The 13931-nt window shown below is 47.7% G+C and overlaps 1 protein-coding gene across 1 annotated transcript in view; it reads left to right on the forward strand.

Moving 5' to 3' along the window:
- F13A1 (coagulation factor XIII A chain) overlaps nucleotides 1-11321 on the forward strand; it is a 141985-nt gene extending 130664 nt beyond the window's left edge. Inside the window, exons 14-15 of the mRNA XM_068960457.1 lie at nucleotides 4627-4763; nucleotides 9699-11321. Of these exons, the coding sequence (XP_068816558.1) occupies nucleotides 4627-4763; nucleotides 9699-9852 (291 nt within the window). The 3' untranslated portion in view covers nucleotides 9853-11321. The remainder of the gene's footprint in view (nucleotides 1-4626; nucleotides 4764-9698) is intronic.
- The last annotated feature ends 2610 nt before the right edge of the window (nucleotides 11322-13931 follow it).

The raw sequence follows: 13931 nt of genomic DNA on the forward strand, positions 1-13931 counted from the left end.
AAAGGAGTGACGCGGTGAGCAGGGCGCCTGCATCACTGTGTGGACACTGGACGTGCCGTGCGGGGCTGGCCCTGTCATTGCGAGGCAGAGTCGTGCAGAGTCGTGCACAGGCGGGAGGCAGGGACTCTGGCACCAGCCTGTCCCCCACTTGCTGTGTGACCTGGAACAGGTCCCTTCACTTCTCTGGGCCTCACTTGCCTCATCTACTTCATAGGGTTGTGAGGATTAAATGAGTTAATGTAAGTAAATCCCTTGCATCAGCATTGTCCAGGAGATGGTGGTGGTGGTGGTTTACTCGCTGAGTTGTGTCCAACTCTTGCGATCCCATGGGCAGAGGAGCCTGGCAGGCTACAGTCCATGGGATTCTCCAGGCAGGAACACTGGAGTGGGTTGCCATTGCCTTCTCCAGGAGGTCTTCCCAACCCAAGAATCGAACCCGGGTCTCCTGCGCTGTAAGCGGATTCTTTACCAACTGAGCTACACGGGAAGACCAGTAGGATGTTCCCTAATTACCAGAATGCCCTAAATATGCACTGTTCAGTATGAGAGCCACTGGACACGTGTAGCTGCTGAGGACTTGAACTGCAGCTCGTACAAGTGAGGAGCTGAGTTTTTACTTAATTTAATTTAAATTCACTTAAACATTTAAATAGCCCCATGGGGCTGGCAGATACCATACTGGACAGTCTTGGAACCGTGGCTGACTGTTGTAAAACCATTTGCATTATTTAGTCTATGCCAATTCAGCTGGGCTAGAGAGAAACAGCCGTGGTGGTGCTGGTGAGTGTGGTTCACAAACAAGCAACCGCTTATTACCAGCAGTGATGATGCCCCCCACAGTGGGAGGAGGGAAAAGTTCATTTTCCAGTGATAAGTCATGGAAGACGTGCCTGGCAGCACCTGAAGTAAGCACTATGAGGTGAGCTAATAATCACGTGAATTATATTGACAACTAGGTTCATTCTTTGTCAAACTTTTCCTTCATTTCAGTTTTGATTTTGAGTATAGCTATATATATATTGTAAAGCATATACTCCATGGAAGAGATCTTGTGATTTCCTAAAAAGTAGTTCTTTCCCAAAAGTTTGTGTGTGTGTGTGTGTGTTAGTAACTTTCTTGTTTACCAAAGAATCAGAATATTGATCTTTATCATGAAAAAAAAGAACAACAAGGACTCAGTATGTCAATATTGGTGAATTGTGTTTAACTTGAAAAAGTACCATACTTTATGTCAGCATAAAAAACGGAAATGCTTTCAATGGAATATTGGGAAAAATCGGAGCGCAGAAGTGTTTGCTGTCACTGAGGATGACGTATGTTTCATCCTGCCCCCTGGTCCAAGTAACGGCTGGTCATCTGTACAGTGAATATACGCTGTGCATGGCGCATCGTGTAAACCAACACATGCTATGAAAATCCTACATATATTCTCCGTTTTCCTCAAAAGGAGGAGGAAATACTGCCTAAGCAGAAGACGGTGATGTTGAATGTTGGGTTTTTAATGTTCGATTTGGTTTGAGTTTCTAAATTTCATTGTCTTCTCAGCAGTCAGGCTGAGGACATTTAAATTCCAGGGGCAGGAGACAAATGTCAGGAAAGGGATGCTGGGATCTTTGTCAATTGCAGAAGAAACTCTCCACAATCTGAGAAGGGCCCCTCGTTTCATCGCAGCCTGCTCCTTGCTCCAGCATCAGGCGAGGCTGAGAAGTACTTATTTATGTACCCCTCCAGCAGCTAATAACAGAGACCATGTCTAGGAGCAAACTGATTAGGCACAATACATAAAATTATCTAAGACTTCATATTCTAATCATACTCAGACCTGCAGCCCGTCTCTGAAGGCCCAGACACTGGGCCAATCTTTCAAATACTAAATCCCCCTATCTCTGCCATCAGTCACCTGTGACCCACTTTCCACAGCAGAAGGCTTTTCCTGTAGAGCTAGCCTACCCGTGTGTAAAGGGTCCTTAACCTGGAGACCACCAGGCCCCTGAGGGCCACAGCTGCCCTGGCCTGTGATGGACCCCCTAAAGCCACATGCAAGATGTATGCGTCCTGCGTTGTCACTGTGTTTGTAGAAGGAAAGGGCAGTAGCTGCGATCAGGGTTTTCTAAGGGGTTGTCCCTGTAATTGCAGTATCATGCCACAAAGAAAGCAGATGGCTCCAAAATATTTTTCCTTCAAAATCAAAGTGATCATAGCAAATGCTTTCGCCAGTAGTGTCTCTGAAGCAGTTCTACTTTCTTCAATTTAGACAGCTTTTGTAAATGTTATCTTTATCCTCTATTTTTAGAAACCAAAAAGTGTTCTGAGATTTTTTTTTTCCTTAGGAAAAATATGTTGGATGAACTTGAGAATTAAACCAAAGATTCTACGTAAAGTATTCCAATAATGCGCTTTTATACATCCATCCCTTATGTACCCATGGGGCTTGGCTCCAGAACTCCTACAGAGACCAAAATCCAAATCCACAGGTTCAGCTTCCCCAGATGTGACCAGCTTTGCGTTCTGCTGTGCATGCCAGGTTGAGGACCGCTGAGGACACTGCTTGGCACACAGTCCATGCTTCGCGTGACACCACCTGCTGTCCTCTCCACCATCATCCAAGCCCGCTTCACCCCTGACTCCTCTTTCCAGCTCTCCACCCATCCCACCACAGGGGGTCGAGATTTAAAAGTAATACCCATGGAGAATTGGCTACAATTTTCATTTTTCTTGTAGATTTTTAGTTATAATTTTAGTTAGCAATGTGTCCCAAAGAGTAAAGTCATAAGGTTTTACCCTTCACTTTAGTCTCCCAGGTTCAATCCCTGGGTTGGGAAGATCCCCTGGAGAAAGGAATGGCAACCCACTCCAGGATCCTTGCCTGAGAATTCCATGGACAGAGGAGCCTGGCAGGCTACAGTCCATGGGGTCACAGAAGAGTCGTACATGACTGAACGACTAATGCTTTCACTCTTACTACTCTCTAGAACCCACTCCGGTACTCTTGCCTGGAAAATCCCAAGGATGGAGGAGCCTGGTAGGCTGCTGTCTATGGGGTCGCACAGAGCTGGGCATGACTGAAGTGACTTAGCAGTAGCAGCAGAGTCCATAAGGGAGAATCTCCTTCTTGGGGCAAAGTCCCTCCTTTTTCTCTCTGTTCTGGCAAGGCTCATTTCCATTTGACTTTTCCTATGTTATACACTGCTTAAAGAAATAACGTAGTATAATGGCTGGGTTGCTACATGGAAAACTCAAACAACCAATACATTTCCTTTTTAAGCAGTCAATTTAATGTAGCACATATTTACTGGACACCAGCTAGATGCTGGAGTTGAAAGTGGGCTAAAACGAAGTGAATAAAGTAAAATACCCAAGTACTGCCGATCCGAATGATGTAATTGAGCCTGTAACGTCTTGAGCCATGCATCGTGTTAGCTGATCCTTTCCTAGGAGGGAAGAACTAGTCTTATTATCTTGTTCCCCAGTAATTTAGAGTTTGCACAGATCCATCCATTTGGCATACCAAGCCCCTAAACCAACAAACAAATGCTCCCTCGCCATTTTCTAGCACCTGGTGTCAGTGTTGGGAAAGCAGATAGTCCCAAGTGTGCAGTACTATACATCGTGAACACGGCATAAGGTAAAATAGTACTAACAACAACCCTAATAACAGCGTTCTACGATGATTACCCCATAGGAACGGCCACCTTGTTTCAGAAAACTGAGTTTCAGAAAGGTTGAGACCTTACAAGACCTCACAGCTAGTAAGGCTTGAAGCTGTCGTGGAACTCCGGCCGCTTTGCCGCATACCCAGTGCTTCTTTCTTTACAACTTTTTGTTTTTATTGACGTGTAGCCAGTTAACACTGTTGTGATGCTTTCAGGGGAGCAGCAAAGGGGCTCTCAGCCATACACGTACACGCATCCACTCTCCCCCAACTCCCCTCCCATCCAGGCAGCCACATAGCGTTGAGCAGAGCTCCCGGTGCTGTCCCGTAGGTCCTTGCTGGTTATCCACTTTGAATATAGCAGTGTGTACATGTCGGGGACACACCCAGTACATCTGAGGCTTGTGATACGTAAACTCATCCCAGACAGCCTTCTAGCTTCAGCTATCCAGACTGGGGAGGAAAAGTCTCTTTTTGCCTACTGTAGCATTCAGATTCCTCCTCTTCAAGGATGAGGACTCCCTCCTTGGATGTATTTCTTTGTCAAGTACCTCCAGGAGCGTGTTCTTCCTCCTGAACTCAGGGATCCCTCCCGTCCTGGCGGGAAACCGGAACCCCTTCCAGGAGCAGAGTCCACCTGTCCTCCCTGGCTGCCGAAAGCTGTTGCTACCCTGAGTGCACTTCCACCTCCTGCGGCCGGGAACAGCCAGCGGCCGAGGTTGTTAACCCGAACTCTAATTAGGGTGGGTTTTCATAATGAGGAAAAGACTGTGATTCTAATTAGCAATTTTCCGTCTTTCTCTCAACAAGTATCCCCCAGTCAAAGCAATATCCTCATCACATTGGCTCCTTTGCCAAAAAATGGCCACACTGTAAAACAGAAGGAAAAGCGAAGATGGGTAAAGATATAAGGGTGCAGAAAGAGGCTCTGTGTGCGGCTAACACGCTTCTTTCTCCCCCAACTCGCTCCTCAGGTCCGTGGTGCTCAGGTCGTGGGTTCCGACATGGTGGTGACGGTTGAGTTCACCAACCCTTTGAAAGAAACGCTGCGCAATGTCTGGATCCGCCTGGATGGTCCCGGAGTGACGAAGCCCTTGAGGAGGATGTTCCGGTGAGCGCTGGGGGAGGTGGGGACGTGGGGTAGGATTGTGGGAAGTTCCTCTTTCTGCATCTTTTCCCAGCTCACATCCAACCCCCGTGAACATGTCTGGGAAGCCGCTACCTCCTTATTTACAAGTCTGTGGGGCTTGGGGTGTTGGTTTGACCAGCACCATCATTCAATTCTTAAAACCACTCTAATGGGGTGGGTACTGTTATTAGCTCCCTTTGGCAGTGGAGAAATCTGAAGCTTTGAGAGACTGACTTGTTTGTCCCAAGTTGTACAGTGTGTAGAAGTAAGCTTGCATCCACAAGTAGGTTGGCTGATTCCAGATCCCCAAAGTCAAGAGTTTTGCAAACTGCCTTGTTCTTCTAGTATTTACAGAGTACCCACTATGAGTCAGGTGTCATGAGTTAGGACCCTGGCAGGAGTCCTTTCTTTCCAACCCTACTCCAAGATCTTACCAATCCGAGCACTCTCTAGAACTCTTGCTTTCAGTAGAAAAAAAAAAGGGTGAGCCTAGAGAGTTCTGATGCCGGGAAAGACCCGGATGCTGGGAAAGATTGAAGGCAAAAGGAGAAGGGGCCGGCAGAGGATGAGATGATTAGATAGCATCGCCAACTCAGTGGACACGAATTTGAGCAAACTCCAGGAGAGAGTGGAGGACAGGGGAGCCTGGCCAGCTGCAGTCCATGAGGTCACAAAGAGTCGGACACGACTTATCAACTGAACAACAGCAGAGAGTTCTAGACTTGGTTTCCTATTTAGGGGACCAACAAGCGCCCCAGGCCCGTTGCTGGAAGGCCTGCTTTTGGCACACCTCACACCATCGGACTGTGCCTACAGCTCTCAGCTTCTGTGACTTCTGGTGACAAAGACTGTCACAGACAAGACAGCCCATTCCGTGGTCAGATAGCTCTAGTGGCTAGAAAACAGTTCCACCTTTCAGTCCTACCAGTGGACCTAAGTCTGTCACCTGGACCCGAACAGAGAAGAAGGTACATTTGTCTCCCACCTAATGGCTTGGAAATGTCTGCAAACGTCTTCCCTTTTCCTCCCCAGCCTCATTCTCCTCACCCCTAAGGCGGTTTCAACTCCCTCCCTTGCCCACATCCTCCAGCTTGTCAGTGCTCCTCTTAAAGTGTGACGCCCAGAATGGACCCCAGTCTTGGAGGTTTATTACTTTCATTTCTACCGCAAATAAGGCCCCGTCAGCATCAATCAGTCTGGCATATTTCCTGTGGGGTGACCTTCTAAGGCAGAGAGAGAGGTGGAGGTATGTGGAAACTGCCTTATGACCCAGATATGGGAGGAATTTCCCCAGCACCGTTTGTGGGGGACTCTGAGTCTGTAAGACAAGAGCAAGGCCCTCCTTCACCCTCTCTGAGATGTCTTTAAGACGATGTGCCCCCTGAAGACTGCATTTCTGTTGAATCACAGCACTCACAGCTTCTGCATCTGAGCATTTAAGACGGGCCTGATGCCGGCAGATGTAAGAAACAACAGAGAAAATAGTTTGAGTGCTTTAATTAAAAAAAAACCAAACAAACCAGCACAAAATATAACAACCTTTATATGCTAATAGGGAAGCTGCAAAAAAAAAAAAAAGAAAGGAATTAAATTAGAAATCAACACCAGCTAGCGGAAGAGGTCAGAGGCGCGTGCCCCACTTTCGTCAGAAACGACAGTCCTGCTCACCCGTTCTCACACCTTCCCACTCGACTCAGATGCAAGAATCGCTCAGGCAAAGTGAAACACGTTTCTTCTTCAAAGCAGCCCCCTGCTGGAGCCAATTTTTCCTCCTCCAACAGTAACCCCACACGCTTCATCTGAGGGTACCAGAGCCTCCTGCCACCTTGACACCGTGGCTGTGCAAGAATCCCACCTTGGTCTCAAGCCAGTGCAAGAAAAGAGGCAACCTGTGCATTAGAGGAGAAAGACCCAGCACTGGGGAGACACACGACTCGGAGGGCTGAGTGTCCAGGGCTTTAGGTGTGTCTGTGTGCTCAGCTGTGTCTGACTCTTTGCGACCCCGTGGACTGTGGCCCACCAGGCTCCTCTTCCATGGGACTTTCCAGGCAAGAATACTGGAGGGGGTAGCCATGCCCTCCTCCAGGGGATCTTCCCACCCCAGGGCTCTAATCCATATCTCCTGGGTCTCCTGTGTTGGCAGGCAGATTCGTTCTCCTCACTGAGCTGCCTGGGAAGTCCAGGTGGATTGCTTATGGCTAGTACCTGACACTGGAGAAGGGTAAAGGGGGCTGAGTTGGGGAAGGGACGGAGGAGGACATTCCCTACGTGGTGGACCCAAGGCAATGTCCTGCCACACTCTGCCTTAGGGCCCATCAGTAATCACTTCAACACAGAGACCCACAGCACATCAGGAGCAGAGCCCGGTCCTCAGTCTCTCATGGGAGCACAGGTCCAGAGGGTGGATCTCTGCGAAGCAAGGGGAGCTCCACTTCTCAGAGAATGTCAGAAACTGGAAATAAGTTAGCAGAGGAAATGCTTTATGATCCAGGCTGGGCTTGGGACTTTAGGGAGACCACTGCTTTCCCTGTTTCCCCTCCTCACACTTTCACAAGCAAGACAGGAGCCAGCCAGCACCCACATCCATCTTGTCAGACGACTGATACACAGCTGTGCACCCTGTCCTGTGAAAACCCGATCAAAGAGTGGCAGGTCCGTGTAACAACTTGGGCTCTTCAAGTGCGATTCTTTGGGACCAGCCAGAACCCTTCACAGGGCTGTATTCTTTTCTCAGATACACACCTTGAATAGTCCAGGGAGTGCCCACTCCACTTGGCCATCCACACCCCTGCCAGGGCCCTAGGCGGCAGGGAGTCTGGAGCTCCAAGCAGAGGCTCTGGTAGGCGGGTGCTGGTGAGCAGAGAACTGGGCGGGGAGTAGGTGGTGCCGTGTCCGTGGCCCACTCGGCGCGGCCGACTCTACTCCAAGACGATTCACCTCACCACTCTCTCTGTGCCTCCTCCTGCCGTCCTTGGATGCTCAGAGGTGCTGCCCCCAGAGACCCACAGCTGTCAAGTTTCTGCTCTTGATAATTCCAGAACATCAAAGAATTCATCTTCCAGATGCATTTTTTTTTCTCTTTAAAAAATGATCAGGTTCCATAAGTTATCTTGAGAGAAAAGTTCCCCGACTTTGCACTTCGTTTGAGATTTTGAATCTTTCAAGTAGGACAGAGCGCTGGACACATGGAGGACAAGCACGGACAGTTGCAGTTTGCTGTAATCATAATCCCCTAAGCCTGCCTGCGTCCGGGGTGATAAATGGCCGGCACGTCCTGATAGCTCAGCACATTACTGAGAGTCATTTATCACCACACCTATCCCTGGGAATACAGGGCTCTTCCAGTATCACTCCACTCACCCAGATGGGGAGATGATTCTTTTCTTTCTGCATGCATGCCTTTATCTGTAGGAAAATGCATACTTTGACATGGAGGTGTCTCTTTGTGCGTATCTTGGATGATACTCATGAGCGGGCATGGATACGTGGATGAATACCATTATGGGGACGAGCTGATGAATTAGAGCAAATAATGAAGCCACCCCAGCCTTCTAGCCTGGGAAATCCCACGGACAGAGGAGCCTGGCGGGCTACAGTCCATGGGGTCGCAAAGCGTCGCACACGACTGCGCGACTAACGTTCAACAAGTCACTCAATGAAGTAAAGCTCGGGGGTACAGTTTCTGTTTGAGGGAGTTGCCTCCCTTCTATGGCCGTAGGCCAGATCCTTAAACCAGACAGCTATTTCACAAAATGTTCCTGATGGATCACTTAGGGGAAACAAAGGGAAAGGGAATGAATGAATCAGGGTTTGCTCTTGAGAAACAAATATCTAAAAACCTATATTCGTATTGAAACGACTATTTAAATTAAGGGTAGAGAACTGTTTCTCTGCATCCAGGCAGGAAGAACCTTCCGCAGTTATGTCACAGAGAGTGCAGGCAGAGCAAACAGTGGCCAAAGCTGATGGTAAATAATAAGTCAGTAATAACACGGCAGCAGCAGCATATATCTAATATGTGGCATTTGGACATATCTTGCCATTGTTCCAAGTGCAACATGAGTCCCAGCTCGCTCACCCCCTCCACATCCTCTTCAATATTTCACAGTGCCCACCGTTTACAGGTGAGGAAGCCCATGGTGAGGTCAGTGTGTTTCAAAGCTTCAATCATAAAATCAATATACTGAGTTGGAAAAATTCTCCCATATGTAGGCTATGTGTGTGCACTGATCACATAATTTGGCTTTTCTGTAACTCAGTGAGATCATGTATATAGCCACATTTCTAAAGAACAAATGCCAAATTAATGGAGACACCGAGATTCTCAAAACCAATGCCTAGAGGAGCCCCAGAGAGAGACGCCCCCAAGCCTCAGAGGCATTTCCCAGGTCACCGGCCACAGATAACAAACACACCACAGCAAGGAGCGTGGGCAAGTGACCCACGCTGGGTGAGGCAGGGTCGTGAATAACAGGGTGGGCAGGCAGTGCTCCAGATCCGGGGCCTAAGAACAGGTCTGTCCCAAGGGGATTGGCCAGAACGAGTGAAGAGCATCACAACCTCAGTATAAGTTAGAAGCTGCAGATTCAGATAGAAGTCTCATCCCAGGAGGGAGCTTTAGCCCCCACATGAGCTGAGAGAGATCAGTCATGTTCATGAGGCTACTGCAGAGGCCTGCCAGGAGGCAGAATGATGCATCCAAGTGGAAGGAACCATGACCTGTGGGGCTGTGGCTGACCGAGCCTCAGATAGGAGCCTTGATCGGGTGGTGACTGGGAAACCAGCCGACCAGGCCCTTCTGTCTTCCAGTCCCCATCAGCTGAGATAAAGACCACTGGTGACCCAGACCATCACAGTGGGAAACGCGATCTGCCTCTCTGGGGCATAAAACCTTTCCTGCCTCTTCCATCCTTTCAGGGAAATCCGGCCCAACGCCACTGTGCAGTGGGAAGAGCTGTGTCGGCCCTGGGTCTCCGGCCCCCGGAAGCTGATCGCCAGCCTGACTAGCGACTCCCTGAGGCACGTGTACGGCGAGCTGGACTTGCAGATTCAGAGGCGACCTTCGATGTAGACGCACGGGGGGCCGAGCTGGACCCAGGCACCCGGCCTCTTGTAGTCTCGGCTGAGGAAGTTCTAATGTAAAAGTAGTCAGCTCTTGCTTTAACTTAGCTGTGAAGCCCTGGACAGGACTGGAGAGGGTCCCAGAGAGGTGACGGCGTGTATTTCAAAGGCGCGCTTTTCAGTGTGGCTGTTCAATGTGCAAGTTAGTTTTTAATCACCCCACCTTCCAAAGGATTCTGAGCATTAGCTTTAATTAAGGCCTAATTAGGCTCTCGGAGCTCATAAGAGTAAAAGTCATCATTTATCATCTCAAATGGCTGCAGCTCCAACATCAGAGGACTCCCTTTGCCTGGGGATTTGCTCAATACGTGGCCTCATGTAAAACAGGGCTTCTCATCCCCCTACTCAGCCTTTTGGGGATCACATACTCCCCAAACGGGAGGGAAGGACATGATTTGGGCCCTAGAATTCTATTCCCCTTTCTTGGAATCAGGTTTTAGCCTCCATATCAGAATATTTTCCCCAGGAATTGAGTGCAGCTTCATTTTTCTTCTTGGCAAAGCCAGGGAAAGGTCTTCCATCTTGCACCTGCGGCAAAGCGACCGCCTGCCAAATTTCACAGATTTACGTTGTGAGAAGAGGTGGCTCCATATTAACAAATTGCATTTGCGGGGAACTTAATCCCCGAAGACGAGATAAGAAAGCAGGTGCAATACTCAGATCTATGAAATAATGTAGTTTTATAGTGCTTTTTATAGGAGGCATCACACCATGGCCAGAACAGGAGGAACCAATGGCCCTAACTTTAACCCTTTGGGGGCTGTAGTATTAGAAATTAACCAGACTGACTTAGGACAGTGGGGATAAGGAATGAACTTCCTTTATTAGTGATTATACTTCACCTGTCTCCCTGGACGCATCTCCTTGGCACAATGACCCAGGTCTAGGTACAGTTTTAGAGACAGAATAAAGCCAACAAGTTGGAGAAGCTGGCAGATTTAGTGACCAGATGTGCAGAAGGGCAGCCACTATTTCTCTCATCCTTCACATCACCCACGTTGAGACCTCAGCTCAGCACGCAAGTACTAGAAGCTGATACAGACTCCACCCCGCAAATAGCCAGCGCTACTGTACAGCCGATGACAGAGGACACGGGTGTCACTGGAATTCGGCTCTAAGGTTCCAACAGGCAAGGCGACCAAATATGTATCTGCAAGGCTGATTGTTTTTGTCCAGATTACCAAATTGATATGCCTAGAGTGTGATTTAGATCAGTAAATTGTGATTCTTAGCAGAAGAAAGAAAAGATGAATAGTGAGAAGGAACCAGGGGAAATGCCAGGAGGGAATTCTATATGGTCTCTGCAACCACATTTCTAGGCTTTTGAGATGGTTCCTGAGCCTTCAGCACTGGAATCCATGAGGGTTAGCCAGTCCCCTTCACAGACACCTCATACCTAACTCTACTAAGTAATCTCCCAGCATTTGCCAAGGCTTCCAATACTCAGTTCTAAAATGAAATGCATTTTGCTGGACTGTTAAACTGGCTTACTGTAGTATATTCTTATTAACTAGAATGTAATCAAAGCTTAAAATAAAGCTAATCTGATTGTATTTGCATCTGTATGGAAGTGAAGGCTTTTGCTTTTCAATACAAAGCAACATACTACTAACCACAGCTGCTTGAGAAACCACCCTTCCTTGGCAGCAGGTGGTTCACCCTGGAGAGTGAAACAAGCATCTCTCCTTGAGGGAAAATAACTCACATGGGTAATGACGTTACAGTTAGCTTTCCTCACGGCTCTCTCTACATTTTATTAACCTCACTCAACTAAGGAGGAAGTTTGGTTCAAAAATCAGCTTCCCGAAACTTCAAAATCTCTGCAGACACTTTTTCCATGAGTAATCTCGTGAATCATTATGATGACTCAGTGGACAAGCCAGCATGGACACCTATCATGACGAGTACCTTTTGTGGTCTTAGAACAGAGATGGAGACTATATGAAAAATATGCACGGGAGGTCCTAGATGCATGGCTGACATTACTGAACAACCACGTCCCAGGGCCTCACGCTCCTTCTCCATGCAGAGCTCCAACCAGCTGTTACAAAGTGCTATGGAGCTGGCATTCAGAATGGAACCTATTCTACCTGCGTTAGCATCAGCCCTGTGACTCAACCTAGGACTCAGCCTATGACTCTACCTATGTTAGCATCAGCCCGCCCCCTTGACAGCTGAGACTCTGGACTGTGCAATAATGCCACGGCTCTAAAAAGTCACAGTTTAGCCCTGGTAACAAACAACATGGGCCTCCGTGCTGGCTCAGTGGTGAAGAAGCCACCTGCCAGTGCAGGAGAAGCAAGAGGCTTAGGTTCAATCCCTGGATCAGAAAGACGCCCTGGAAAAGGAAATGGCAACCCACTCCAGCATTCTTGCTTGGAGAACCCCATGGACAGAGGAGCCTGGCGGGTGACATCCATGGGGTTGCAGAGAATCGGACACAACTGAACAACAACGAACAGCAATGTATCTCAGGCCGCAGCAGAGACTCTGAAGTCCAGTTTCTGCCTGTGCAGGTCCTCTATGCTTTGAACAAATCCTTATTTGTGTTTATAGGTGTTACTCTTTGATGACTAAAGAGGGGTGACAATACTTTTATTTCCACAAGGTTCTTCTGGGTATGTATCAAGCAAGACATAACAACACGTGCAAAGAGATAGATAATAGAGAGATATGTAGACAGATGATAGAGAAATATGACAGTTGAGCAAGAGAGGAAGAGATGAAAGAGATTATATAAATATGTGTATTTCAAATAATTTTACTTTATCAATCCTTTAAAAAAATAATCATTTCCAATCTTTGATGAAGAAACTAAACAGACCTCGTAGCCACACATCAGGGTAAATCAAGTGGGTAGGAGTTGAAAGTGAAGTCAATCCCTGCTTTGCTGTGCATTCTTTAAATCTCATTATGTCTCTCAGAGTTTAAAGAATGCTGGATTAAAACCAACTCAAGACTCTTCGAGGGCTTCCCTGGTGGGTCAGCTGGTAAAGAATCCACCTGCAATACGGGAGACCTGGGTTTGACCCCTGGGTTGGGAAGATTCCCTGGAGAAGGGGAAGGCTTCCCACTCCAGTATTCTGGCCTGGAGAATTCCATGGACTGTAGAGCCCATGGGGTTGCAAAGAGTTGGACATGACTGAGCAACTTTCACTTTATTTTCAAGACTCTTTGAAGAGCTGCAGTATAGTAACAAAAAATATACAAATTTATGATAGGAATATGAGGGAAAATGGAGTTTGTGCTAGACTCATTGGCAATCCAAAGTCATAAAATTCCACGTATAAGTTCATCATTCGTGAATATCCTTCCAATATTACTTTTGAAAAGTAATAGTCCACACAATCACTTATTCAGCTTTTCTACCCCCTCCATCCTCTCAATATCCAGCCAGCCTTCCAACCATCTATCCATCCTTTTATTCCAGCCATTTGTTTAACCATCCATTATTCATTAATGATTGTGTGCAAGCATGAATTCAACAGGTATTTATTGACCAGCAGGCATCATAGTAGAGATTCAAAGATAAACAGTCTGTGGTGCTTGTTCACAAGCCAGCTGCAGAGCCAGATACATCAAAATGTCCATAAAGTGCATGTTTATAAATCTGCAGTTAGATGGGGAGAGGTGTGTTAATAGAGCTATGTCCCGAGCACCACGGAAATGAAAAGAAAAAGATGCCTGGAAGAGCCCCCCGTAATTCTCCAAGCATACTGGAGGGAAGATTTAAGGTGCACCTTGAACAAAAGACTAGGAGGTAAGGTGGAGAACACCTGGCAGAGACGAGCTCGCGTAGCGGAGAGAAAGGCCAGCCCTTCCTGGCAACTGCTGTTGCTGCGGCCTGAGGAGACGGTGGGTATGCAGCAAGGAGGGGCGGGCTCTTCGTATTCCCCATCAGAATTGTTCGTGGGATCATTCATTGAAAGTATCTATGGAGACTTTAGCCACAGAAGTGCAGGTATGAGTCAGAGCTGGAGCACTTCCAGGAACAAGAATTTGTTTCTTCTAGGCTGTGTGGTGGAGAAA

This window comes from Capricornis sumatraensis, chromosome 22, assembly GCF_032405125.1.
Source record: "Capricornis sumatraensis isolate serow.1 chromosome 22, serow.2, whole genome shotgun sequence".
Lineage (NCBI taxonomy): Eukaryota > Metazoa > Chordata > Mammalia > Artiodactyla > Bovidae > Capricornis > Capricornis sumatraensis.